The 25,666-nt window shown below is 50.3% G+C and overlaps 1 protein-coding gene across 1 annotated transcript in view; it reads left to right on the forward strand.

Annotated features, from left to right (window-relative positions):
* BUB1 (BUB1 mitotic checkpoint serine/threonine kinase) overlaps positions 1–25,666 on the forward strand; it is a 1,006,269-nt gene that overhangs the window by 669,983 nt on the left and 310,620 nt on the right. Inside the window, exon 23 of the mRNA XM_086926890.1 lies at positions 1,659–1,836. Coding sequence (XP_086783016.1) covers positions 1,659–1,836 — 178 coding nt within the window. The remainder of the gene's footprint in view (positions 1–1,658; positions 1,837–25,666) is intronic.

Below are 25,666 nucleotides of genomic sequence, written 5' to 3' on the forward strand. Positions count from 1 at the left end.
AGAGTGGGGATATTGGTGATGGGACGGTAATTGTTGAGATCAGAGGGGTCGGCTGTAGGTTTCTTTAGTAGAGGTGTGACCTGGCCAACTTTGAGGGAGTCAGGTATGCTGCCTTGTTGGAGAGAGCTGTTGATAATTTTAGTCCAGAGAGGGAGAAGAAAAGGAGTAAAGTCTTTTACTGCGGAGGCAGGGAGGGGGTCCGTGAGGTGATTGGATGGTTTCAGGGTGCTGAGCAGTTTGCCAATTTCTTCTTCCGAGTATATGCCGAAGGTTGACCATGTAGCATTGTTTTTTGGTTCAGTGGGTGCTAGGCATTGGGGTTTGGAGTAGAGGCTTGCGTCAATGAGGAGATCGCTTTTTATTTTGTCGTTTTTTTGGATAAAGAAAGCAGCGAAGTCTTCACAGGAGGGTGCCTCACGCCCAGTGTTGAGTGGTTGTGGTTGCTCCTTGTATTGTGACTTGATTAGCTCAAACAGTTTTCTCGGGCGGTTTTTTGCTTGGTCGAGTTGGAGGCTGAAGAAGTCCGATTTTGAGCGTTTTATTTTCCTGAAGTAGGCGTTTCTCTTTTTCTTCAGATCTTTTAGGTGCATTGCGGAGGGGGCTGATCTCCAGGTCCGTTCTGCCATTCGCATGTCTCGTCTATCCTCGTTGAGACTCCCGTCGTACCATGGTTTGGAGATTTTAGTAGAGACTCTTTTTAGCTGCATAGGTGCGACCTCATTAATTATAGAGGTCATAGCGTTGATATAGTGGTCAGTCAGAGTTTGGACGTCCGTGGCGCCTGTAGGTGGGAGTAGGAGATTGCAACTGTTAGGGGGCAAAGAGCCTGGTTTGAGTTTTTTCAAGTCTCTTTTCCAGACTTTGGGCTTGGAGAGTTGAGACGGGTTGACTTTGACTTTTTCATTGATAAAGAATGTGATAATATAATGATCTGACCAGTCACAGGGTTGGATGGATTCGAGTTGGATAGATTCCTCTTTGGAGATGATCAGGTCGAGGGTAGAACCTTTCTCGTGGGTTGGGCTGTTGCATATTTGGGTGAGGTTAAGGGCATCGAGGACATTTTTAAGACTATTTACCACCGCGTCGTTGCGGTCATTCCAGTGGAGGTTGAAGTCACCAAGGTATATTTGGGTGAGCTGCCGTCCGGAATTGGTTGAGATCATATCCATGATTTGTTGGGAAAAGGTGAGATTGTCCCTGGGTGGGTGGTAAATGCTGTGAAGAGAGCATATCGGTTTGCCCTCACTAATGATGTTGAGGCAGATGTATTCCCAGGATGTTGGGGATGGTAGGGATGTGGAATTGACTTTCTGAACAGAGAGGTTGACCCTGTAGATGCATGCGATTCCACCACCTATTTGGCCTGTTCTGTCGAGCCTGATAATGTGATAGTTGGGAGGAACCAGAATGTCCATTATGGGTGTCGAAGATTCAGTTAGCCACGTTTCAGTCAGGATATTCTGAAAATAGCCTAGTGCACTTGTAACATGAAGAACTGTGTTCATTTTGAGGACTAAGGATTCAATTAGACTGCTAGATATCAGTCTTTTAAGTTTAGGTTTGCGGTATTCTCCTATTTCAAAAGGCATGTATTGTAATTCGATTGTTTGCATGAGTGTTATGTTCGTACCTGACATTGCTATTCTTCTTTTTAGGCTGATTTTCCTGCTACAGATTTTTTATCGGATAACACAGTTTTGTATTATTTTTGTGATAAAACACTGGCACCAAATCCCAATTGTTCTGGAGACTTTGCATCTGCAGCTGCTCGGGTTTCATCTACACCATTCAATGGAATAGCACTTCAGCCTGGGCAGATTCTAGAGAATAAAGGTGAGCTATGAAGTAGGCCAACAGAAGTGATTGTTTTCAATTTGCTGAAGTTAATGATCTATTTACAGCCACCTGCACTCCTAAAAGCATAACGGCGCTAAACTATGGCATTCTACAGCACTAATTTGCAGCCAGAAAAGACTGGTTTTTAACATACACTCATAGCTGTGTGGTATGTGTATTATTTATGAAGGTTTTTTTTATTGTTATATGGTGTTATGATTCTAGCTTGCTCTATCATTTGAACATTTTGCCTAGCTCACAATTCATCAGATGTTGAGTTCTCTTTATTGGAGATTGATGCTGCATGAAAGGCTTTCCCAACCGGTAAGGCGGCAGGTGAGGATGCTATATCTTTAGAGTTCTACAAGGTATTTAAGCATATAATAGCTGTGGAGTTCCTCGAGGTGGCTCAACACATTTATATTGGGGGAGATACCCCAGATACATGGAATACTACCAATTTTACTCTATTATTTAATAAAAAGATAAGCCTTCAGAGGATATGGGGTCATATCGTCCCATATCTTTAATCAACACAGATGCAAAATGGTTTGCTAAGATCTTGTCCATGTGTTTGGCCCTCGTAATCTCCTCCTTCGTCGCCTCACAAAAACATGAGTTTGTCACGGGTGGGGGGGGGTTTGCGGGGGCATTATCCTGATATCAGCACCTTGGAGCCCCCCCCCCGGAGACGTGACGACGGAGGGGGGAATACTGGTGGAGCCCAGCTGTGTCTTGCGATCCTTTGCTGGACGGGAGAGGCTCCGTGCAGCCTGACGCTGTTTGAGTGGGCCTGCTGAGGAAGAGGTGGGCCGAAGTCGGGAGCCACAGCAGTGGGTGAGGCCGGAACACCCGAGCCGAACGTCGCCGGAAGTGCCCGGTCTGGAGACCCTGGGACGCTGAGACACTGCCGCGATAGTCCAGAAGCCCGTCTGGGGTGTAAATAAAGTCACTGGGCGGGGACGGGCTGCCAAATTGCCTGAGTCCGCCGTGGCACGGGAGAGGAGTGAGCCGGCACACCACACTGCGGAGGACCGACGCGGGACTGGTGAGCTACAAGACACTAACGGCGGAAGGTGGGGAGGCAGCGCAGAGCTGTTGGACGCCCCCCCCCCCTCCACCCCCCCGGTTCTTTGAGAGTCTAACTCCCGCACCGGCATTTCAGGAGATCTCGGCCGGGTGCGGGGAACCAAGGGGGAGGCCTCCGTCCCCCCCTTCCTCTTTTCTTTGCTGCGGCCGTAGCCCGGAACTGCCGCATGGGACGCAGAGACACCGCTGGCCCCCACGGCACATAGAGAGGAGCAAGAGGCGCATATTATTAGCGCGGACGGCCCAGGGGCTTGGAGCTGGACGGCACTTTGGGGCAGTGGGCCTGAGATCTCGTTTGTGGAGGACCCGGGGGCGGCCCCCTGTCTAGACTAGAGTGGGGGACACTGGTGAGAGGTGGATTGCACCCCAGCTGGGGACACATGCTAGCTGAGGCCGGGATCGTGCAGGTGGGCCCCTGACTACCCCCGATTTATAGGAGTACTGCTGCCTCTGCCTGGATCCATTGACCCTGAAAGGCCAGGAGATCGCCGAAGCTATAGCGGACCTTGCGCCGACAGTGGCGGACCACACTACCTCTATTCAACAACTTCAACAGCAGGTCACCTCCCTCATGGATCGGGTGGAGGACGCGGAAGGCCGTAATCGCCGCAATAATGTCCGCGTCATAGGCCTTCCGGAACGATGTGAGGGGGCCCACGCTGCAGACTTCATGGAACAGTGGTTCTGTAGTAGGGGATCTCTGTGTATAGTCATAATCTAGTGAATAGTCCCGCCCATGTGCGTGGACCCCGGCAATCAAAAATAATCTCTTAAGTTGTCAAAAATAATGCAGAAACTGCAAAGACACTTAAGAGAGAATTTAAAGACAAATAATGCAGCCTATATCCACAGGCTACACTGTCCAGTACTTCAACTAGAAATTCCACCAAAAAAACACCACACACACACAGCCTGCCAGTTTCTACCATAGAGAAACTTGCCTCCCCCAGTCAAAGACTCTGGAATGATAGAGAGGAAGGTAGGGACAGACAAGCCCCATAGGCTGCCATTATGTGGCTTAAATAGGATACTATGCCTTTAAGAGAACTTTCCAGAACTTCTCCCAGTATCGCAGGTCCCTCTACTTTCAGTTCCTTTTTCCGGCTCCTGCTTACAGGACCCTGGCATTGAGCTCTCCCTTTTTCAAGGGTTTATTGGAATTTTTTGGCACTTTTGAATTCTAAAAGTGTTGCAGTTTACTTCTTGGTGTTCTCTTCTCCTTTTTTGTGCTGTTTTAGGCGTTTTAGGGCTCTAGAATGCCTGGCCTTTTTGTTAAGTGCCCAGCATGTGAGAGGAAGAAGGCCAAGAGCGACCCCCATGATGTCTGCATCGTGTGCCTCCCAGAAGATCATGTCCCTGAGGATTGTGTCATCTGCCAGCAGCTTTCTGCTCGGACTCTGAGGGACAGATTGAAGATCAGGCTGTCTGGCCTGGAGGAGAGGCGTCTGCGGGCTGCAGGTGGGTCTGGGCAGGCTGGGTAGGTTCCCTCTGCTGAGGCCCCTGGGGGGCTCCCCAGGGGCAGGAAGTCCAGCAAACGGTCCCGGTCTCCGTCGACGTCGATTGCATCGACGACGACGTCGAGAGGGATGACGGCGGTGTGCTCCCCTTCTCCCCGGGGCTCCGGGTCGAGACGGCGTGACGGCTCGACGTCGAAGGAGAAGCCGCCGTCGAAGCCACCGTCGACGTCATCGTCTTCGTCGACGTCGAGGACTTCCTACCGACGCCGAAGGCAAAGTGACAAGCATCGGCGCTCGCCGTCGAAGCGGCACCGACGCTCGCCGTCGAGGCGACACCGTCGATCGCCGTCGAGGCGACACCGTCGATCGACGTCAAGGCACCGGTCGACGTCGAGGGGCTCCTCGTCGTCGAGGGCATCAAGACGACGGCGGCGTTCGACGTCGAAGACAGAACGCTCGACGTCGAGAAGGCGGCGTGCGACGCCGCGGAAGAGGAGGTCGACGGTCGACGCCGAGGAAAAGAGGGTCGACGCCGAGGAGACGGCGATCGACGCCGGAGTCGAGGAAGCGTCGTTCGACGCCGGAGAAGCGTCGTTCTGCGTCCAGCAGACAGCGGTCAGCGTCTAGGAGTCGGTCAGCCTCTCCAAAACGGCGCAAGAGGGATTCTAGTCCCAGAAGTCACGCTGCTTCCAGTGGAGGACGCAAGAGGAAGCGGTCGCCTGCTGATGGGGCTGGCTCTCCGCACCCTTCGCCTAAAGGGTCACCGGGCTCGGTGTACTCAGAGGTGTACACACCATCTCGGCCCAGGACTCCGACTCCTCCTCCTGTTCCTAAGGAGGATCCTCCACCCAAACCGCCACTGCCTTCAGGAGACCCTCCTCCGCCTCCGGTCCCTCCGCATGGGCCCACCCCGCAGCCGAAGGTTCCTCCTCCGAGGTCCACTTCCCTGCCGTCCCTGCCTGTTCCTCCTAAGGGGACCCCGAAACCGAAACCCCGTGAGGAACCGACGAAACCCCGTGAGGAACCGAGGAAGACCCCTCCACGAAAACCGAAGGAGCGGCCACGTGCAGGCAGGTCTCGCTCTCGCTCTGGGAGGAAGGAGAGATCGCGACGCAGATCATCCACGAGGTCAAGACACTGCCGTAGGAGGCGCGAGTCTCGCTCACAAACGAGGTCCTCTGGGACCAGGGACTATTCTCCAACCCTATCGGGGTCACCGGACACGAGAGTGTCCCCGATAGATGACCTGGTGGCGTTCCATGACGTCCTTTTACGGGGCGCGGCAAAGTTGGGCATATCCCTGACGGTGCCCACTCCGAAAACGTCAGTCATTTTTGAGACTTTACATCAGAAACACCTGTCTCGTCCTCTCCTGCCTCTGGTGCCGGGCCTGGAAGAACCGGCTATGGCCCTGTTTCTCACCCCTGCGGTGACGAAGGCGGCTCCATCGAGATTACTGAAGAAGTACCGGGCCCCCGATTCGGATCCGGCCTTTTTAAGAACGGAGCCTCCTCCTGACTCTGTCATTGTGACGGCGGCCCGCAAGCAGCATGCCACCACTCCGTCCTCCACGGTTCCCCCGGATAAGGAGTCCAGGTGGATGGATTCGGCGGGGAGGAAAGTCTGTGGCACTTCCGCTACCTCCATGAAAGCTGCGAGTGCCACGGCACTGTTGGGCCGATACGACCGCGCCCTCTGGGACTCCCTCGAGCGCTTTACGGAGCATTTACCTCGGGAGCAGCGGGAAGACTTCGTGGAAGTACTGAGTGAGGGGATGCTGGTGGCCAACCAGATTATCAGCGCGGCAGCGGACTCTTCCCTGTTGGCTGCTCACGGATTTTGCCACGGAGTCAACCAACGGCGCCACGCGTGGCTACGGCTTACGTCCCTGAAGCCGGACGCTCAGCAGAGGGTAGCCACTCTACCGTTCTCCGGTGAGACCCTCTTCGGGAAGCATGCGGACGATGAGATGGCCCGCATGAAGGCGGAGGCAGAGACGCTGACGGCTGTGGGCCTGGAGAAGCCTAAAGAGACCAAGAAGCAGTACCGCCCTTTCCAACGGCGGTTCGGCGGGCAAGGCCGAGGACGGGGACAGGCTTCTGGGCAATCGCAACAGCAACACCAGTTCCGTAAGCCGTTCCAGAAGCGCCAGAAGGGCAGGGGAGGCCAGCAGTCGGCCCCGGCGCCCAAGGGCCAGGCTGGGTCTAGGCCCTAGGAACCTACTTCCCCCGGATCTGTTACCCACTCCGGTAGGGGGAAGCATTCAATTTTTTCTGGCAGAGTGGAGAAAAATTACTCAGGACAAGTGGGTGCTGAATATTGTTTGCAATGGATACAGTCTTCAGTTCACCAGCCCTCCTCCAGCTATTCCCCCGGTCAGCTCGCAGTTTCAGCTGTGCGAGCTTCAGGCGGAAGCGGATATCCTGTTGAGGAAAAGGGCGATAGAAGACGTACCTCTGTCTCAGAGAGGAAGAGGTCTGTACTCCCGGTTCTTTCTAGTTCGCAAGAAGGACAAGAACGAGTTAAGGCCCATTCTGGATTTGCGACAGGCAAACAAATGGATTTGCAGAGAAAAGTTTCGCATGCTGTCGTTGCATCAGATTTACCCTCAGTTGCAACAGGGCGACTGGCTATGCGCTATAGACCTACAGGATGCTTACTTCCATGTGCCCATTGCACACAAACACAGGAAGTTCCTGCGGTTCCAAGTCGGCACCAATCACTATCAATACACAGTACTCCCATTCGGACTGAAGTCGGCGCCGAGAACGTTCTCGAAGTGCAGCGCACCTGAGGAAGAACAAGGTGTTCGTCTACCCGTACCTGGACGATTGGTTGATCAAGGCATCCTCCTTCTCGGAAGCGCGAGCACACTTCCAGAAGACGTGCGTTCTCTTGAACAAGCTGGGGCTGCACATCAACATGGCCAAGTCTGTCCCGACTCCGGTCCAATGCATACAGTACTTGGGAGCCTCCATCAATACGCTGTCAGCAAGCGTGTCTCCTTCGGAAGAGCGACGATTATCACTCCTTCGGAAGGCTCAGGCTCTTATGACGACTCCATCTACAACAGTGAGGACGGTGTCTTCTCTAATGGGATCGATGGCCTCTTGTATCTTCCTGACGCCACACGCACGGCTGCACATGAGACCGCTGCAGGAGTGCTTGGAGGACCAGTGGGATCAGAGGAAAGGATCTTGGGACGACAAGATTCGCCTGTCGCTGCATGCTCTTCAGTCTCTGAAGTGGTGGTGTTCGGCGGAGAATCTCCTCAGAGGGGTTCCCTTTCACAAGGACATTCCCACGCAGACTGTTGTGACGGATGCGTCTCTTCTGGGATGGGGAGCGCACTCCGGGACTCTACAAATTCAAGGCACGTGGTCACCGATGGAGGCCACGTATCATCAATTTCCTGGAACTCAGGGCTGTTCACTTGGCGCTGAAGGCCTTTCTTCTGTCCTTCCAGACCAACTCTCTGCTTGTACAGACGGACAATACCACCACGATGTATTACCTCAACAAGCAGGGGGGCTCGAGATCGCGCACTCTGTCACAGGAGGCGCAGACGATCTGGCACTGGCTCCTAGCCAGAGGACTGACGATAACGGCCACCCATCTACCAGGTGTGCAGAATGTTCAGGCAGACGCACTGAGCAGACTGCTTCAGGAAAACCACGAATGGGTCATAAACGACGAAGTACTAGGAGAGGTCTTCGCAAGGTGGGGAACTCCAGACGTAGATTTGTTCGCCACCGCCGAAAACAGCAAGTGCAGAGACTTCGCCTCCAGGTACTTCCAACAAGGGACTCTGGGGAATGCGTTATGGATCAACTGGACGAACAGCTTTCTGTACGCCTTTCCTCCCATTCCCCTGATTCCGGCGGTGCTCATCAAGCTGGCCCGGTCCAGAGCTCGGATGATACTCATCGCCCCGGAGTGGCCCAGGCAGTGGTGGTTCACGGACCTACTTCACCGGTCTCTCCTTCCTCACATTCGGTTGCCGTGCAGGCCGGACCTTCTCACGAAGTTCGGGGGACGGATGTTACACCCCAACCTCTCGTCTTTGAGTTTGGCGGCATGGCTCCTGAGATAGTGCAATATGGCCATCTGAATCTGCCCGATGATTGCATGGACATACTGAAGGAGTCTAAGAGACCTTCCACTCGGACTTCATATGCTTACAAGTGGAAGAGGTTTTGTATCTGGTGCCAGTCTAAGAACCATGATCCTACGACCTGCAAGGAAGATGTCATCCTTCCTTACCTTTTACATTTGGCGCAGTCTGGCCTTAATGTCCATTCCATTAAGGTACATCTTGCTGCATTGACTGCCTACAGGAAATGCCCTTCACAGACTTCCTTTTTCCAGATCCCTGTGATCAAAGATTTTCTGGAAGGTTTGAAGAAAGTATTCCCTCCTGTCAGGCTTCCCTCACCTTCATGGGAATTGAATGTGGTGCTGTCCAGATTGATGAAGGAGCCTTTTGAACCTATTCATAAGGCGTCGTTGCAGCACCTGTCCTGGAAGGCGGCGTTCCTCGTGGCCATTACATCGGCCCGCAGGGTGAGTGAAATTCAGGCGTTGTGTTGTAATGAACCTTATACTGTATTTCATGCTGCTACGGTTGTTATGCGTACTCACCCTAAATTTCTTCCCAAGGTTATTTCTGATTTTCATGTCAACCAGACTATAACTTTGCCTACGTTTTTTCAGAACCCTTCATCCCCAGCGGAGAGGTCTCTCCATTCCCTGGATGTTAGGAGGGTGTTGAAATTTTATCTGGATAAAACCAAGGATATTCGTAGGTCTGACCAGTTGTTCATCAATTATGGGTCGGTCAGGACGGGTCTTGCGACCTCGAAGCAGTCCATCTCTAGGTGGATTGTGTCCTGCATACAATTGTGTTACCAAAAGGCTAATAAGACCATAGGAGGTAAGCCTAAGGCTCATTCCACCAGGGGCAAAGCTGCCACGACGGCTCTGCTCCGTAACGTGCCGATTGCTGAAATCTGCAAGGCAGCCACTTGGAAGTCGGTTCATACCTTTGCTAAGCATTACTGCCTGGACACTGACGCCAGGGCAGACGCTCAGGTTGGGCAGGCTTCGCTGCGGAATTTGTTCGCACAGTAGTGGCGTTATGTATTTATTCTCCACCGCCGCTTTGGTGTGGGGAAGGGCTTGCCATTCTATTCACTAGATTATGACTATACACAGAGATCCCCTACTACAGAAGGAGTAGTTTCTGTCCTGTAACTCCAGTTCTGTAGTAGGGGTATCTCTGTTATAGTCATAAGCGCCCGCCCTCCTCCCCCGGTGGAGATCTTTCATCAGTAAAGAATGCGACAGGTCTGGCGTGCTTCGCCTTCAAAAAGAACTGAAAGTAGAGGGACCTGCTATGCATTCTGGGATACTGGGAGAAGTTCTGAAAAGTTCTCTTAAAGGCATAGTATCCTATTTAAGCCACATAATGGCAGCCTATGGGGCTTGTCTGTCCCTACCTTCCTCTCTATCATTCCAGAGTCTTTGACTGGGGGAGGCAAGTTTCTCTATGGTAGAAACTGGCAGGCTGTGTTGTGTGTGGTGTTTTTTTGGTGGAATTTCTAGTTGAAGTACTGGACAGTGTAGCCTGTGGATATAGGCTGCATTATTTGTCTTTAAATTCTCTCTTAAGTGTCTTTGCAGTTTCTGCATTATTTTTGACAACTTAAGAGATTATTTTTGATTGCCGGGGTCCACGCACATGGGCGGGACTATTCACTAGATTATGACTATAACAGAGATACCCCTACTACAGAACTGGAGTTACAGGACAGAAACTACTCCTTCCGGGATCATATCACAACGGAAGGCCTTTCGCCACACTTCTGTGTAGAAAGAGCACATAGGATCCCGACTGGTCGACCCCGACCGGGCTGCCCCCCACGCCCTCTCATTGTGAGGATACTTAATTATCGGGACAGGGATGTCCTGCTGCAGAAAGTGCGGGAGAAATCCCTTATCCAGTACGACAACCACAGGATCTCCCTTTACCCGGATTATACTAACATAGTCCAGAAGCAACGCTCCTAGTACATGGAGTTGAAGAGGAAGTTACAAAAGGCTCAGCTGAAGTACGCGCTCCTCTTCCCAGCCCGCCTGAAGATCATCCATGGCAGGAAGATAAACTTCTTTCAGAGCCCATCGGACGTCGAGGAGTGGTTGGAGGTGAAGGGCATTGATGGGAGCCAGGCGGTTACCCAGGAATCTGCCACCAACGTATTGAGGAATAGCCAGACCAGTGATGAGGCGGGGTCCCTGAAGCCGAGACGGGAGGAGAGACGACACAGCCCTTCAAGAGCACAACAGAAAGAAGACCAACTGGATGCTTTGGCGATGGTGGGAACATTCCGGGAAGACCCTGGAAAGATCGCGACGGACTCGGAAGACAGCACTGTTCACTCAGACTGTGATCATAGTGTGATCCTGTTCCCTACAGGTACACTTCGAGCGGCGGATGACCTGCTGGACAATGGAGAGTGAGGATGGTCCCGCTTGGAGTGGACCACTTGTATGACAAACGTATTGTATCCTTTATACTTTGATCTTTAGTTATGGCTCAATGTCTTGACACACTGTAGGGGGGTATGTGTAAAGTGTAACCTGAATTATGTATCGATTGTTGTTTGATGATGGATACCCTGCGGTTCTTCACCTGGCCCGAGCAACATAGGCCCCCCCCCCCCGGAACACCCACACGATCCTGGAACACCCTAGGCGGGTGGTTGCTGCATACCTATGCTGAAATGTGATTTGTCTTCTGCTCTGCACAACTGTGAATAAAGTGTGTTTTAAAAAAAACATGAGTTTGTTCCAGGTAGATATACCACCAGTCATACCAACACGGTAATTACAGCTTTCGAGGTTGCTGGGAGGCTCAACATTAATATGCGTATGATTCTCTTAGATGCAGAAAAAGCCTTTGACCTTGTTGCTTGGGACTTTATATGAAGTACAATGAGGGCCTTTGGTGTCAGCGAAAGATATATTAATCTGAGCCATTCCTTGATTAAAACACCCAGGGCAAGTGTAGTCCTTGAAGGTACCTGCTCTAACCAATTTCAGATATCCTGAGACACTCTCCCCCCTTTTGTTCGCTATGTGCATAGAGCCCTATCTGCCGTCACTCTGTAGAAATGCAGGTATTCAACCTCTTATTGTTGGAGAGCAACAACAGAAATTGGCTGCATAAGCAGACGATGTGGCAGTTTTCTCCTCCAATCCATTAATAGCAACCAAACATGTTGCCCAAAAGGCCGCCTGGGGTGGGATGGTATCTGGGTACAAACTTAATATATCTAAAACCCAGATGCTTCTGAATTTTAAGCTGGATTCCCCTTCCCGAGGGGGAACTATTACAGCAGTTTGTCTGGGTATCAAGTTATACCCTGAGGTTTTCAATATTATTAAATTGAACTATGAACCTCTGTTAGCTGTGGTCATTTCCAAACTAAAATCCTGGAACAAGCTTCCGCTAATTATTATCAGGAAAACTAACATCATCTGTAGGAAAGTGCCCCTTTTTGCATGGTTACTCCCTAACCTTTTGCCAGATACCTGATACCAACTTGACTGGGCATGTGCTGGGGTCCTGCTAACCAGGCCCCAGCACCTGTGTACTTTCTCCAAACAGAACCTTTGTTACCTACAATTGGCACACCTCTGGGTCACCTGTAAGGCCCTTGTAAAAGGAACCCCTGGTACCAAGGGCCTTGTGGCTAGTGAGGGCGTCTGAGAGCTGCAGCATGCATTATTCCACCCTCAGAGACCCCTCACCATAACACCCCCACCCTGCCATTGCAGGCTCAGTGTTTGGGTGCCGACCAAACTAAAGAGTCGCCATGGCACACATCCGTGACTCATTATTACTGCCTGTGGCATGGGCAAGTCACCGCTGTAGTAAACCTTGCAGCCCTAAAGGGGCGCACCATACCACAGGTGAGGGTATAGCTGCATGAGTACTATGCCGCTACAATGTTGGTGCCATTCACAGACATTGTAAGTGCAGTGAAGCCATTTTGAGTACATGGACTTGGAGTTTGTCAACACAAACTGCAGCTCCATGATGGCTTTGCTGCAGTCTGGGATGTTTGGTATCAAACTCACCAGCACATTAAAACCACGCTGATGCCAATGTTAGATTTAATGAAAAGTCCACACAGAGGGCATATTAGAGATACCTCCTGAAAAACAACCAACCTCTAGTGTGGATCCCGACTCCCTCCCATCCAACTGCCACCACCAGACAGGTTTCCTGACCCCTGGGTAGAGAGCCCTCTGCTCTCTGGGTCTGGGAACAAAGTACATCCTGGGCAGAGGTGTCATGCCTCCTCCGCTACGATGAGCAGGGTCCCAGAAGAGGGAGTTTCAAAGGCCTGCCGCCTTTGTTAGGTCCCTCAGCCTTTTGCTGCTGATAGCAACTGGCTCCCACCAGTTCTGACCCCCCGTTGTGGGTGCAAGAACCAGCAGCAAAATCTAGCTAATTAGGGAGGTATGCCCATCTTTGCCAACCTCACCTCTCAGGTGGGGGAGGGGAGGTGAAGCCCACATATCAGTCCCTCTCATCTTGTAGGTGAGGGGACCCCTCCAATCAGGAAGAGGTATGCCCAACCTCCCTCTGGAGGGTGGCATACTAGGGGGTGTAGATACCCCAGGGAAGGGACCCTTTGGTCCCAACCTGCACAACCCTTTAATGCCGCTAAATCTTCTTCTTTAGGGGCAACCTTAAACCTTGCCTTTTCAGATTTGTCGTGACAAGAAGAAATACCGAAGAGCCATGCTGCAGTAGAGGAGAACAACTGCTTTGGCCTTAGCCTTTGAAAACTAAACCTGGTGTGTCCATCAGCCAGCAGCCTCCAAGAACCAGGGTACCTGGCCTGCCTTCCTAAAGAACTCTGATCTTCTGTGGCCACCAGATTTCTCCAACACAAGCCAGGACTCAAGATGTAGCCCAATCTGCGAGTCCTCCCCATTCTGCACCCCACGGACTGAGTCAGAGTGGCCCAACACCCAGCATGGTCCTGACCAGTGTTGGACGGCCTCCCTTGTCCTTCTCCTCGTCCCCTGCAGCCGCAACCCCAAGGGTGACATGACCGGAACCGGTGAGAAGAACCTGGAATGAAAGGACACCACTGCACCGCAGCTCCTAAGTCCTGAGGTGCCTGACAGGTGTCCTGGTGTCAAGCAACTCTTCGTCTTCATCCTCCAGTCATTGGTTCACTTCGTCCAGTCTTCTGGCTCCACCCTGCTGTCCATTTCCGCGACTGACATCCTCCATAGGAAAGCATATCCTCCCGACACCTCCTAAGCACCCTGCACCCGGTCTCCTTTGTGCCGCTGGTGGTGTGGACTTGCTGCTAACCTGGCACCCCCTGTGCCCTGACCGTAACCCTAGGAGCTTGGCTCCTGAGACAGTGGCCTGCCTGTGAGCAACCCCCAACCAAGGTGCTCCCTTGCCCCATTGGCTAACCTCAACACTCTGCACCTGGCCGACCGAGTGCTTCTGGTGGTTGCCCTTGAGTGCCAACCTTAACCTTGGTTCGACCCCCAAAACTCCAATCCTGAAATCATTTTACCTACCTGTAAACGCAACACTTCGTTTTCTCCATAGGACTGAATAGTGGGTTTTCCCAGAAAAAAATCTTGTACGGCAACAAAAAGTAACTTAGTGCATTAAAGGGTTAACCTGTTTGTCAATGTCCTGTGTTGCTTAAACTGTGTTAGGAGTGTGTTCCATGCTAAACTAGAAAAGAAATCACGAAGTAATATAAAAGTAATCACAAAGTAATTTCAAATATTATTAAACAGTTTATAAATCGTTTTCTCAACTGTAAAAGTAATCTGAATTTCTGATGGATACATCTGGCAGTGGATTCCTCACCTTGATTCCTCACCTAGTGAATATCCCCTGCGCCAGCAGCATTCAGAATTTTTTTGTAGCTCTCCACGCCGACGAGGACGACGTCACAATAGCATTTCTCCGCTGACGTCACTGAAGCCATAAGAGAGCCTCTTCGGCGTGATGACATCAGTTACCTTTTTTCCGCGCCGTCGACACTAACGTTTTTTTGGGCATCTCCTTGGTTTTGTAGTTTCATTGTGTTTCTGGCTTGCTTTTCTTGTATCTTTTTTGAAGATGTCTTCAAGGAAGTCGGATTTCAAGCCCTGCAGAAAATGTGGGGGAGATATGTCCATCACGGACGCCTCACGAGGATTATGTTTGGTGCCTTTTATCGGATCACGATTTCGAGGGTTGCTCTTGCTGCCGCAAGATGAACCCTAGAGCATTAAAGGAGAGAGAGGCTAAATTATTCATGGCTAAGATGAGCAAAGAGAAGAGAGGTGGAAGAAGATCAAGATCCAGGTCAAGATTGAGATAGAGTTCAATGTCGACTCGGGGTCATGCTTCGAAGTCAAAGAACCAGCACCTCAACATCATAAGGACTTAGTCTCTGGATCACCTTCATGCTAAATTCAAGGTACTCCTGTTCGTTCGGATTGATCAATCGGCTAAAAAGATCTTTTCATCAGCAAGTATGGCCTTGAAGTCTACAAACGCCACCTGTCTTTTGGGCTGTTACATACATGCTCTTATGGATTCTGCAAAACAGCTTGCTCCTAAATTATCTGAGAGGATAGAATTTTTTTTTAACAAAGTATTGACGGGCACTCAGGCAGCTGCATTCCAGGTTATACAGAGTGGTCTGGACACTGCGAACTCTGTAGCTAGAATTATGGGTTGTTCAGTTGCCACGTGAAGTGCTTGGCTCAAGCCATCGGAGTTCCTAGGAATATTTCAAAGAAGTGCGTTGATGGTAAAATCTGGTCCAGAGTTGAGAATGTCCCGTGTAGGGGAAAACTCTTTGAGGAAAGCGATCGGACCTACAGGCAGCCTCAGCAGCAGCAACAGCAGCAAAATACACTAAATCATATAGCGGCAAGAACAGGGGATGTCCAAGAGGTAGTCAATCCTCCTCCTCCTCTTCTACCCCCCCCCCCCCCCCCACCCCCCTCTTGCCATAGCAAAGCAGCCCTAGATCCACCATTGTGGATCCTGTGGGGGGTCGGCTTACCCATTTTCTGCAAGATTGGGAATCGGTCACTACAGACCTTTTGGGTTCTAAATCTTGTGGAAAATGGGTATGCTCTTCTCTTTTGGGAATCCCCTCCAAATTACCCTCCTTGCCAAGGGGCATGTTCAGAGGACCACCTTCTTCTCCTGCAGGAGGAAGTCCTTACATTACTAAAGAAAGGTGCGAAAGAGGTGGTTCCAGAGCAGGAAATGAGTCAGAGATGCTACTCCTGGTATTTCCTGATTCCCAAGAAGGATGGCAGGTTACGTCCAATCCTGGACCCCAGGATTTTGAATCTTTTTCTGAAGCAGGAAAAGTTCAAGATGCTCACCCTAGCGCAGGTTCTTCAAGCACTGCAACAGGAGGACTGGATGGTGTCGATAGACTTGCAGGACACGTATTTTCATATCCCAATCCTGAAGTCGCACAGGAAGTATCTTTGTTTTAAGGTAGGGTCGCAACATTATCAGTTTGCGGTTCTACAGTTTGGACTTACTGCTGCACCTCGAGTCTTCACCAAGGTGATGGTGGTGGTGGCAGCCCATCTCAGGAGTTTGGGGGACTCCTGTTTTCCCCTATCTGGATGACTGGCTGCTCAAGGCGGAGTCGCCAGAGAAGGTGGTCATCATCTGCAGGTGACAACCCAGCTGTTGTACAGATTGGGCTTCTCAATAAACGTGCCCAAAGCTCACCTGGTGCCCTCAGCGCAACCTGTTCATAGGGGGCGGTACTGAACACTACCGTGTCGAGCATTCCCACCTCCTCAAAGGATTCTCGACATACAGGAAATGATTCCTTTGTTCTACAATGGAGCGGTTGTTCGTCCCGAAGGTCCTTCGCCTGCTCGGTCTGTTTCCTTCCTGCATTCTGCTGGTCAATCATGCACGCTGGCACATGAGGGCACTCCACGAGCGGAGCCTCCATCCGTAGGTAGTTCGTTATGTCTTTCAGACGTGGGGAACTCCTCGGGTGGACCTGTTTGCCACTCACAAGAATGCTCACTGCCTGTCATTCTGCAGTCTCCAGTATCCAATACAGGGAACTTTGGGGGACGCTTTTCAGTTGAGTTGGGGCTCACAACTCCTTTACGCGTTTCCTCCCATACCATTGATTCCTCGAGTTCTGAGGAAGAATCGCCAAGACCAGGCCCAAGTCGTATTGCTCGCCCCGGATTGGCCAAGAACGGTGTGGTACACAGATCTAAAACACCGCTCGTTGCACCCTCCGCTCCGTCTCCTTCTCAGTGCAGACCATCCTCTCGCAGGAGCAGGTTCTACACCCCCACCTCCAGAGCTTGCACCTTCATGCCTGGAGATTGAACGGGGCAACCTGAACTCATTCTCTCTCCCGCCTGACGTGGTGGACGTTTTTTTTAACGACCAGGCGACACTCCACCAAGTTTATCTATTCCTACAGGTGGTCCAAATTTGTTATATGATGTGGAGAGAAGTCTATTGATCCTTTGAGGGCTTGTTTATCCAAAATCCTTCAGTTTGCACTCTCTCTAGCTCAGCAGGGCTTTGCTGTGGCTACTGTGATGGGCTATTTATCGGCTTTGTCGGCGTTCCTTTGTTTGCCGGATAAGCCGTCCTAGTTTAAATCACCCATTGTCTTAAGGTTGTTTAAGGGCCTTACTAATACATTTCCGCCCACTCCTTTTATTGTGCCTCAATGGGACTTAAATCTTGTCTTAACCTACTTGATTGTTTCTCCCTTTGAGCCCTTGTACAAGTGTCCCATGAGACTATTGTCTTTTAAAACAGTATTTCTTGTTGCCATTACCTCTGCAAAGAGGGTAAGTCAGCTTCAAGCTCTGAGTTCTAAACCCCCGTTCTGATGGATACATCTGCCAGTTGATTTCTCACCTTGTGAACATCCCCCTGCGTCAGCAACGTTCGGAAAATGTTTTTGCAGCACGCCGGCGTGGACGACGTCATAGGAGCACAACATTGCGCGCGACTCCGACTGACGTCACTGACTCCTTATTAGGCCTACGTCGGCGTCATAACATCAGTTCCCTTTTTTCCGCGTCGTCAATGCTAACGGTTTCGGGAATCTTCTGTTGCGATTCGTGGTAACTTTGTTACTGTTGGATTTCTACTGTATCTTTTTTGGTGTTGCTGTCTTTTCGAAAGATGTCGTCGAAGAAGATAGGTATTAAGCCCTGTGATGCATGCAGGAAGATGATGTCCATCACGGATCCGCATAGTGACTGCATCTGGTGTCTGAGTTCGGATCACGACGTCCAGAGTTGTCGATCCTGTTTAAAGATCAACCCGAAGGCTCTTCGAGAACGTGAGGCCAAACTGCTTGTTGCCAAATTGAAAGGTAGGGAGGCCAGGAAGAGTTTGAGGTCGAAGTCGAGGTCCTCGAAGTCAAGATCAAGATCGAGGTCTCGTTCGAGGTCAGCTTCGAAGTCGACGTCAGGGCATGTTTCCAGGTCTTCGAAGAAGAAACCTAAGAAGAGGAGACATGGTTCCAGGTATCATTCAGGGAAGGATTGGGACTCAAAAGCAAAGTCATCTGAAAGTAGGCATCGAAGGGGCATGGTAACTCCCTCACCGGCTCAGGATCCTGAAGATGAGGTCTTGCCTTGTGAAACTCCGGAACATTCACTGGCTTCGGAGTTGAATCCGTCTCCAGTTCCATCGCAATCTCCTAAGCGTGAGGAGGAAGAGGTTCCTGATCCTCAGGGCTCGACGACTCCGGTTGGCCAACCCGAAGACAAAGAGGAACAAGAGGTGTCGACTCCGGTGCAGCCTCCTCAGGAGCAGTCAGTGGGTTTGTATCCTCCCTTTCCAGGTCCTGGACCGGACCCCTCGCATTTTTTAAACGCCATGTATGGTGTTTATGCGAGAGCCATGTACCCCTCTGGAGCACCGGTTGGTCCCATGGGTCCATTGGCTTATAATTTGGGTGTGCCTCAAGCCTATGCTCCGGCGCCTTTCCGATCCTTTTGTGCCAACGCCGACTCCTCCTTGGCATATCTTGGTGCCGCCGTAGTCATCGACGCCGTATGCGGCTTCACTGACGTCCGATAGACCTCGAGATCCGCCTCAAAGCTTGACGCCGGCCCCGGCTCTGCATTCGACGCCGGCTCCAGAGCCTTCGGAGTCGATACCGGATCCGACGAAGTCGATTCGAAAGGAGAGGTCGAGGCGTGAAGCCCAGCGCCTTTTGGAGGAGCAGAGTTATAGGGAAGTTGAATACGAGGAAGGTGAACTTCTTGATCCTGAGAATTATTTTGTTGACTTGAGAGAGGCAAGTGAGTTAGAGCTGTCCCCTGAGTGGGATTTAAACTCAGTGTCAGGTGCTCCTTCTAAAGATGTGGCGCCTTATCACGTTGTGATTAAGAAGGCAGCAGACTTGTTGAATTTGACTTTGCCTACTTCTGAATATAAGTCAAATATACTGACTGAAGTTCTTCATTCACCTACATCAGTGGTTGAACCCATTCTTCCCTTTACTGGCGCCCTAACGGATCCAGTACTGGAAGTATGGAGTAGGCCTCTAACGGCTCCTGCAGTGTCTAAGGCTGTGGCTAGGCGTTACGGAGTGGCTCCTGGTGACCCTGACTTTTTGTCCTCTCATCCCTTACCAGAGAGTTTGGTGGTGCAAGCTGCCTGCTCTAAGAGATCTGTAGGTGCTTTTCCACAGGTGCCTGGAGACTAGGAATCAAAGAAGCTGCACCAAACTGCAAAAAAAGTATTTTCATCTGGCAGTATGGCCTTAAAATCAACAAATGACACTTGTTTGCTAGGACGGTATATCCATGCTTTGATGGATTCAGTGAAGCACTTGTCACCTAAGCTTCCTGAAGACGACAGAAAGAATTTCAACGAGGTGATTTCTGACACGCAAGCTGCTGCTCGGCAGGTCATTCAAAGTGGTATGGACACAGCAGACTCGGTAGCGAGAGTAATGGGCTCTTCGATTGCCACTAGAAGAGCGGCTTGGCTTAAAACCTCGGAGTTCTCAGCTGATGTTCAGTCCGCACTAATGGATTTGCCCTTTGATGGCTCAGGCCTTTTTGGAAAGAAGGCTGATGCTGCATTAGAATGGTTTAAGGATAGCAGGGCAACCGCAAAATCTTTGGGTCTGCAATCCAGAGGCTCTGTGAACAAAAGATATAGGGGATTTGGAAGATTTTCTTTTCGACCCTATAGGCAGACACAGCAGCTGCAAAATCCTTTGTATAGGTCCTTCAAAGGCAGACAAAGAGCTCGACAGGCCTCCTCCTTCTCCTCTTCCTCTTATGTTACCCACCCCCATCCCACAGCAGCAAAGCAACGTAGATCCGCCATTCCGGATTATGCAGGTCCTCTAGGGGGTCGGCTTACCTATTTTCTATGGGATTGGGAATCGGTTACATCAGATCTTTGGGTTCACAATCTCGTGGAGAATGGGTAGCTCTTCCCTTTCGGGAATTTCCCCCAAATTACCCCCCTTGCCAAGGTTTTTGCTCGGAAGTCCATCTGTTGCTTCTGGAGGAGGAAGTCCTGGCACTGTTGAGAAAAGGTGCGATAGAGGTGGTTCCAGAGCAGGAAAGGGGTCCGGGATGCTACTCCAGGTATTTCCTGATCCCCCAAGAAGGATGGCAACTTTCAATCCTGGATCTCAGGATCTTGAACCTTTACCTGAAGCAGGAGAAGTTCAAGATGCTCACTCTTGCGCAGGTTCTTCAAGCGCTGCTGGAAGAAGACTGGATGGTGTCGATCGACTTGCAGGATGCATATTTTCACATCCCAATCCTGAAGTCGCACAGGAAGTATCTCCGTTTTACAGTGGGATCACAGCATTATCAGTTTGTGGTCCTTCCGTTTGGTCTTACTACTGCGCCTCAGGTCTTCACCAAGGTGATGGTCGTGGTGGCTGCACATCTCAGAAGATCAGGGATTCCAGTATTCCCTTATCTGGACTATTGGCTGATCAAGGCGGAATCTCCTGAGAGAGTGCTCCATCATCTGCAAGACACAACTCAGTTGTTGAACAGGTTGGGTTTTTCGATAAATGTACCCAAATCTCACCTGGTGCTCTCCCAGCGCAACCTGTTCATTTGGTGCAGTACTGGATACAACTGTATGTCGGGCATTCCCTCCTCCGTAACGGATTTGTGACCTACAAGAAATTATTCCTTTATTTCACAATGGAGCGGTCGTTCCAGTCTTGAAGGTCCTTCGTCTGCTCTGTCTGATGGCTTCCTGTATCTGCTGGTCAACCATGCACGCTGGCATATGAGGGCACTCCAGTGGTGCCTCCGCAGGCAGTGGTATCAACACAACGGAAATCTCAGGGAGTCAATCAGGATCTCCAGAGAAACTGCAGCGGGATCTGTCTTGGTGGAGTGTGGAGGGCAATCTGTCTCAAGGGAAGCCCTTCCATCTACCTCCATCGGTGGCCACTGTGATAACGGATGTATACACAACTTGGAGGTTTTTAGTTGTTCCAGAATTTCTAGGCGCACAACCTGGGTGGCCGCAATGTGATGGTGACAATAAGTGGTCAGTATAGGCAATGAGGCGAACGGTAATCCTCACAACCGCTCTGGGATGGACCCCGAGGGATCCACACAAACAACAACAGACAGCAACGCCCCTGCACTATACAATTACAGTTAGTTATTAATAATATTTGTGTCCGTAACAGTAGTGAAAGTAACAGAGCACACCAATATGAAATCACAAATTTCGAGAGTAGATAAGCAAAAGTTGACATATATCAGTATAGAAACGTTCTTTTCTTGGTGTAGTATTTCTGTTTTATTGTTCCTTTGTATAGGCCAACACGTGTTTCATCGCAGGGAATAGACTGCGAATCTTCAGGGCCTCACAAGTGATAGACGAAAAGTATAAAGAATGGGAAAACCCGGTAGGGGCATTTCATGGAATCCTGTATTCAGAAATCCAAGGAGTATCGGTTCAAAGTTTTGCGGGTTTTTGGTGAAACAAGATTGTTAGATATTCAAGTGGTCACCGGGAGGAGAAGCAAATGCAGGTACCAATTTACCGGCGCCGTTTACCAAGGTCCGTCCTTGGTAAACGGCGCCGGGAATCACAAGAGGGAGACCAGTACCAGCCAGGTGTACCCGCCGGTAAATTGGTACCTGCATTTGCAATTGGTACCTGAATTTGGTATGTGCGAACTCGTGAGAATGAATGCTTCGCAATGATGTATGTGGCATGAGTGTGTCTTGTGCGGAAGTGCCACTTCTAGGAGTTGGCATATTAATGTAAAATATGCCTGGCGTGTGATTGGCTGGAGCTGGCTGATGAGCCTGGCTCCAGGAAGGCTGGATGGGTCTGCCCGGTGGTGAGTGTGAGATTAGCATGTTGATGGCTGGGGAGGAGTGCACCTGTGTCCTGGATGAGGCTGGGTTTTCCCCACACAATGCTGGCTCCGCCCCCTGGGGTGCGACTGATGACCTTAGCCCTGCTAGTGAATGAAAGGGGTGGTTGAGCCATCAAGGGTGCTCCAAAACCAGCTGCGACTGGTTTCTCCCCCACCCTGCACCTACACACAAAGAATTTTACTGTATAAGAAGGGGCTGTGTCCCCATACAATTTGTTCTGCTTTTGGATCCTAGCTCAGGGGGCTGCTGCTGTTGCTGGGGCCAGGAGGACCGCCACTTATTTTATTTATTATTTATTTGAAAGTTTTATATAGCGCGAACAGGATCTTTGCAGATATCAGAGCGCTTTACACGGCTGGGAATGCCAGCAAGAGATTGGGGTTACACATAGGTAGAACAACACATCAATAATACAAATATAACAGTTAACTGTGTGCATAGATAGTCAGTAGCATCGATAATGCCAGCAAGAGATTGGGGTTACACATAGGTAGAACAACACATCAATAATACAAATATAACAGTTAAATGTGTGCATAGATAGTCAGTAGCATCGATAATACAGGTGAGATACATAGTCATAAAGTTCGAACATCGATTTAAATGTGTGCGTAGATGGTAGTAGCAACAATAATTCAGGTGAAATACATAATCATACATGATCATACATGCATAGAGTTCGAGCAAAGTAATACAGGTCGGAGTAGGGTCTTCCGAAAACCACGCTAATCGGTCAAGTGTATTTGGCCATAAAAATGGCTTTTACTTCTTTCTTAAAAAGAGTGAAGGAGGAGATGAGCCTAGTTTCAGGGGGAAGTGAGTTCCAGATCCTGGGTGCCATTCCTGAGAAAGAGCGTTTATATGTTTTTACCTTCCGGAATCTTCGAGGTTTTAGCAGAAGGTTGTCTGTGCCTCTAGTGATTCTAGAGCCGCCAGAGATTGACAGCTTCTGAGTGAGGTATCTGGGAGAGCTCAGGTGTAGAGCCTTGTGTGTCATGCAGGCGATTTTCAGATGTATTCTGGCTTCAAAAGGCAGCCAGTCCAGTGTTTTCAGATCAGGGGTGATGTGTGAGTGTTTTTTTGATCCAGTGATGAGTCTGGCTGCAGCGTTTAGAGAGGCTCTTAGGGGTGCAGTGCTGGTTAACGGGAGACCGCAAAGGGCGATGCTGCCGTATTCAATTCGAGGGATAACTAGAGCTTGTACTGCAGTTTGGAAGTCTTTGGCTGGCAGGAAGGGTTTAAGCTTCCTCAGTGTATTGATTTGGAAGTTTGCTCCCTTAGTAGCCTTGCTGATATGATGTTGCATGTTAAGGTTGGAGTCGAGCGTTATGCCTAAAGATTTCGCTGAGTCCACTATGATGGGTTGGACATTGAGTGCAGTTAACTGTTTAAGCCAGGTTTGCGTGATGGGCATCTTCGCCGGGGGTGAGATCAGCAGGAATTCTGTTTTCAGAGCATTGAGTTTGAGATGATTATCAGCAAGCCAGGATTGAGTGCTTCTGATCGTAGAGTTCAGTAGTAAAATGTCGTTGGGGGATTGTAATTTGAGATATAGTTGGGTGTCATCTGCGTACATGTGAAAGAGTACATTGGATGCTTGGAGCAAGGTGGTGAGAGGTTCCATAACTAGGTTGAACAGGGTTGGTGATAGGGAAGATCCTTGTGGGACGCCTAACGATACAGGTATTGGAGAGGACATCCGGTTGTTACTCTTGAATTTCTGCGACCTGTTGTGTAAAAAGGAGGTGAACCACTTGAGAACAGTCCCAGAAAGACCCATTCTTGTGCTCAGAAGCTCGAGTAACTTCTCGTGTTTGACAGTGTCGAATGCTGAAGAGAGATCAAGCAGGATGAGGAGGCAGGTATCACCTTGATCTAGAATTTGAAGGGCGTCGTCAATTATGTGCGTCATAGCTGATTCAGTGCTGTGTCCTGCACGGAACCCTGATTGATGCGGGTTGAGGAGATCAAACTGGTCGATATGTTTAGTCAGTTGTAGTTGAGCGCATTTTTCCAGTAATTTGGCGAGAGTGGGAATATTGGTAATGGGACGGTAGTTGTTTAAGTCGGATGGGTCGGCAGTAGTTTTCTTTAGCAAAGGTGTGACTTGTCCAATTTTGAGGGAGTCAGGGAAAGTTCCTTCTTGGAGCGAGCTGTTGATGATTTTAGTCCAGAGGGGAAGGAGCAGTGGGATGAAATCTTTGACAGCGTTGGCAGGGAGGGGATCCGAGAGGTGATTGGAAGGTTTCAAGGTGCTGAGCAGTTTGCCTATTTCTTCTTCGGAGTAGGTTTCAAAGGTTGACCAAGTTGCATTGTTTTTAGGTTCGGTGGGTGTTATGCAATTGAGAGTGCTGTGGAGTCTTGCGTCCGCGCGGAGGTCATTCTTTATGTTGTCAGTTTTTTGGGTAAAGAAAGTGGCGAAGTCATCACATGAGGGTGCTTCGTGCAAGGTACTGAGAGGTTGGGGTTGTTCCTTGGCTTGTGTTCTGATTAACTCAAACAGTTTTCTAGGGCGGTTTTTTGCTTGGTCAAGCTGGAGGCTGAAGAAGTTTGCTTTCGAGCGCTTTATTTTCCTGAAGTAGGCGTTTCTCTTTGTCTTCAGGGTTTTTAGGTGTAGTGCGGAGGGAGCTGTCCTCCAGGTGCGCTCTGCCAGTCTCATGGCTCGTCTATCTTCATTGAGACTCCCGTCGTACCATGGTTTGGAGATTTTAGCGGGGACTCTTTTTAGCTGCATGGGAGCAGCCTCATCAATTATTGAGGTCACTGCACTAAGATAGTGGTCAGTCAGAGATTGGACATCTGTAACGCCAGTAGGTGGGAGTAGGAGGTCGCGACTGTTCTGAGGTAAGGATAATGGGTTGAGTCTTTTCAGGTCTCTTTTCCAGACTTTAGGTCTGGTGGGTTGAACAGAGTTGAGTTTGACTTTTTCATTGATGTGAAATGTAACAATATGATGGTCTGACCAGTCACAGGGTTGAATAGCCTCAAGTTGAATAGCGCCCTCTTTGGCGATGATGAGGTCGAGGATGGAGCCTTTCACGTGGGTCGGGCTGTTGCATAATTGTGTGAGGTCCAGGGCGCTGAGGAAGCTTTTAAGACTATTTACCACCGCATCGTTAAGATCGTTCCAATGGAGGTTGAAGTCGCCCAGGTATATTTGGGTGAGCTGTCGTCCTGCGTTGGTTGAAATCAGGTCCATCATTTGCTGGGCGAAGGTGAGGTGGTCTCTGGGAGGGTGGTAAATGCTATGGAGAGAGCAAATCGGTTTGCCATCACTGATGATATCGAGGCAGATGTATTCGTAGGAAGTTGGAGAGGGTAGGGATGGCATGGGGACTTTCAGAACAGAAAGGCTGTTCCTGTATATGCATGCGATTCCGCCACCTATCTTGCCAGACCTGTCAAGCCTAATGATGTGGTAGTTAGGGGGGACCAGAATGTCCATTATAGGTGTAGAGGATTCGGTTAACCAGGTTTCAGTCAGGATGATTAGGTCAAGGTCCAATCTGAGGATGAGATCAGCGATGGCGGCGGAGTGTTTAGAAGCCGATCTGCAGTTTATGAGAGTGCATTTGAGACGGGGTGTGTCTGGAGAGGATGAGGGTGCTAGAGAGAGGGGGACTTTTCTAAGGTTATTAGGGACGGATATTCTGTTGTTGAGAGTGGAGGATCTACGGGGGTTTGAGTGTATTGTGGGGATGGGGAGGTGCGGAGCCGTTGTGAGGTTTAGGGGAGCTTGGTCGTAGGAGCGGAGGAGGGAGAGAGTGTCGAGGTCCGAGTGGGAGTTGCATGAACGAAGGGGGCGGTTGTTGCGATTGTGGGAG

This window comes from Lissotriton vulgaris, chromosome 6, assembly GCF_964263255.1.
Source record: "Lissotriton vulgaris chromosome 6, aLisVul1.2, whole genome shotgun sequence".
Classification (NCBI taxonomy): Eukaryota; Metazoa; Chordata; class Amphibia; order Caudata; family Salamandridae; genus Lissotriton; species Lissotriton vulgaris.